Here is a 2,621-nt window from a genome sequence, read left to right on the forward strand (position 1 = left end):
TGAGAAAGCATAATAGTAGTTTTTCCATCTTCAAAAAATCAAAAAAAGACCATTGTGAAAGGTTGAATTTTTGCTTGGACTTGAACTTGACGCCGTTAGAGAATGGTCTTGTTTGGACTTGTACTTGACTTTGGTAGTCGCGGTTGCAGTTATGCTACAAATCTTAAGATTGTAGTAAAACGCGAGACCACAATTTAGAGTTGTGATCTTAAGCTCAAACTCAGGAAACCTGTTCAAAATTGTTTCATTTGATTGGAAATTTTTTAGCTCATGATATTTATTTTTGCTTAGTTGTGTATTATCATATTTTGTAACATTTTTGCAATACTTTTTGATAGATGCATTTTGATAGAGGATGGAGAACTTATGGTTAGAATGTTACTCTCAACTAGTAATTTAGGCTTTTTCATCTATTGATTTTGTAACTATGAAATTATTGGTAAAAGTTTAAAAGAATTAACTATTGTACTTTGAAACAAGAACTATGTCAACATAAGTTTGTCAAAATTCTAAAGAATGTCAACACAATTAACCCTTAAAAAAATCAAGGACTAGGGGATTGTGTCCGAACCAAAAAACAAGAGGCAATGAAACAATCACATTGTCATTTAAATTTGGATTAATTTACTTCTTGGAAACAAAGAAATTCTGAAAGAATGACAAGGTTAAACACAAAAGAAGTCATCATCAATCTCATCATACATGTATTTTCCTCCTTCTTGATCCTGAACAGCAATTCTGCTTCCTCAACCACAGCATTCCGACTTCTGTGAACCACGTGCTGCAGTTGCATTGTTGTGTTTGTTGATTCTAATTCTTGACGGCTGCAATGTAAAAACAGACATTCAACTTCATGAACAAAGAGCTATTAATTAATAATAAATTTGTAAATGAATTCAATGAAGAGGAAGTTTAAATACCGTTTTTTTAGAGTCAGGAAGCCTTTGTTTTATATCCCTTGCAATTGAGAAGAAAGCTTCATCCACATTTAGATTTGTTTTTGCACTCTGCAACAAAAAATCTTAAATTTGCAATAATAGCAACAAAAAAACTTAAGGAAGTTTCCACATTTTTAAGTATATACACCACTTACTGTTTCAAAGAATTTGATTCCATACTTGTTGGCTAGTGCTTGGCCCTTGGAGAAAGGCACGGCCTAGAAAGAAATACAAAACTTCATAAATGTTTTTGTAGCATCATGAAACATGTATGTTCAAGATTAAGGATTGGCAAACAAACTTAGAGTTAGAAGAGAAAAAACAAATAACTTCAACTAATGTGGTTGGGGAAGCATAAAGGAAAATGTGCAAGCGTGTATAGTTTTATATACATATATATGATCGTAGTATGAATCAAGGCTGTCAAAATCGAGTTTAAAAACTCGCGGTTTCTCTATAACGAGAGTTTACTTGATATTAAAATAATATATACATGACAATGACATATACTTATATACATGACTGTAACTATATCAATGATTCAAAATTTTAACTCGGTTATAAACAAAAGAGTAACATGAACAAAATCAAAGTAACAAAGAAGAAAGGGAACTCGATCGAAAAAATTGAGATGAAAAAAGATCATAAACTGTGTTAAAAATCTTCTGTGACTTTACTCGAGTTCACTGCGATTAAACTCGACTTCATGGAATTGAAATTGATACTTAGACTCAAAGTTTAGTTCACTGCATGTTTACCAAAGTTTACTAAAATTTGAGTTACAGTTAGATCAACTTGAAATAGATCATTAGACTCATGGAATCGTAGTTAATTTGTGGTTTTAACAATTATTCGTGTGTATCCGTGTTATGTGAATATGAAACATAAATTCAAGTTTTATAGCACTAGTGACAAGAAATTATCCTAAATGTTTGCATACCCTTTTGCTTTCATCCATGTCAACTTTGTTGCCAACCAGTATTTTGTTGACAATATTGTCTGAAGAATGTTGCTCAATGCTACGAATCCAATTCGTGATATCTGAAATTAGCATATGGTTGGTGAATATTGCATATGAGAAAAAACCTTTGAAGAAAATAATACAAGATGGAAAACATTACTGTTAAATGAAGATTCATCTGTAACATCATAGACCAGCAATATGCCCATAGCACCACGATAGTAAGCTGAAGTAGGAAAAGAAAGTTAGTTTATACGGTTTGACTCAAAATAAACTACTCCATCGTATTTTAAGGTTATATACATATCTGAGAAAACTAAATAATTGTGTTTCTTTCGGTAGAATTATCTGTCTTTTCCGTATAAATAATACTTAAAAGAGTATTATTAACAAAAGAATAACACAAAACTGACAAGTAAAAGTCACAGGGAGTACTAGAAAACCACTCTCCTTTAAAAATCTTACCGGTTGTAATTGTTCGGAACCGCTCCTGACCTGCAGTATCCCAAACTTGGAGCATGATCTTTTTTCCATCCAGCTCAATGGCTCTATTCTTATAATCAATGCTGCATCAGGAAGAAGACATTGTGATTTAGAGAAACTTCTCACATACAAAGGTTATGCAGCTCTACACCTAAATCATGAAAAACTCACCCTAGTGTTGTAATATAACTAGTTGTGAAATAGCTATCAGAGAAACGTAGAAGAAGGGAACTCTTTCC

General features: G+C 32.1%; 1 protein-coding gene across 1 annotated transcript; it reads right to left on the minus strand.

The window, feature by feature from the left end:
* Positions 1-666: 666 nt before the first annotated feature.
* On the minus strand, positions 667-2,621 carry LOC11416096 (ras-related protein RABE1c). Its single transcript, XM_003597292.3, has 7 exons — positions 2,554-2,621; positions 2,365-2,465; positions 2,060-2,125; positions 1,879-1,979; positions 1,094-1,156; positions 921-1,007; positions 667-824 (listed from the first exon to the last, which is right to left on the minus strand). Exons 2-7 carry the CDS (start codon positions 2,417-2,419, stop codon positions 747-749), a joined length of 450 nt encoding a protein of 149 aa, XP_003597340.2. The 5' UTR covers positions 2,420-2,465; positions 2,554-2,621; the 3' UTR covers positions 667-746.

This window comes from Medicago truncatula, chromosome 2 (genome assembly GCF_003473485.1).
Source record: "Medicago truncatula cultivar Jemalong A17 chromosome 2, MtrunA17r5.0-ANR, whole genome shotgun sequence".
Taxonomy (NCBI): domain Eukaryota; kingdom Viridiplantae; phylum Streptophyta; class Magnoliopsida; order Fabales; family Fabaceae; genus Medicago; species Medicago truncatula.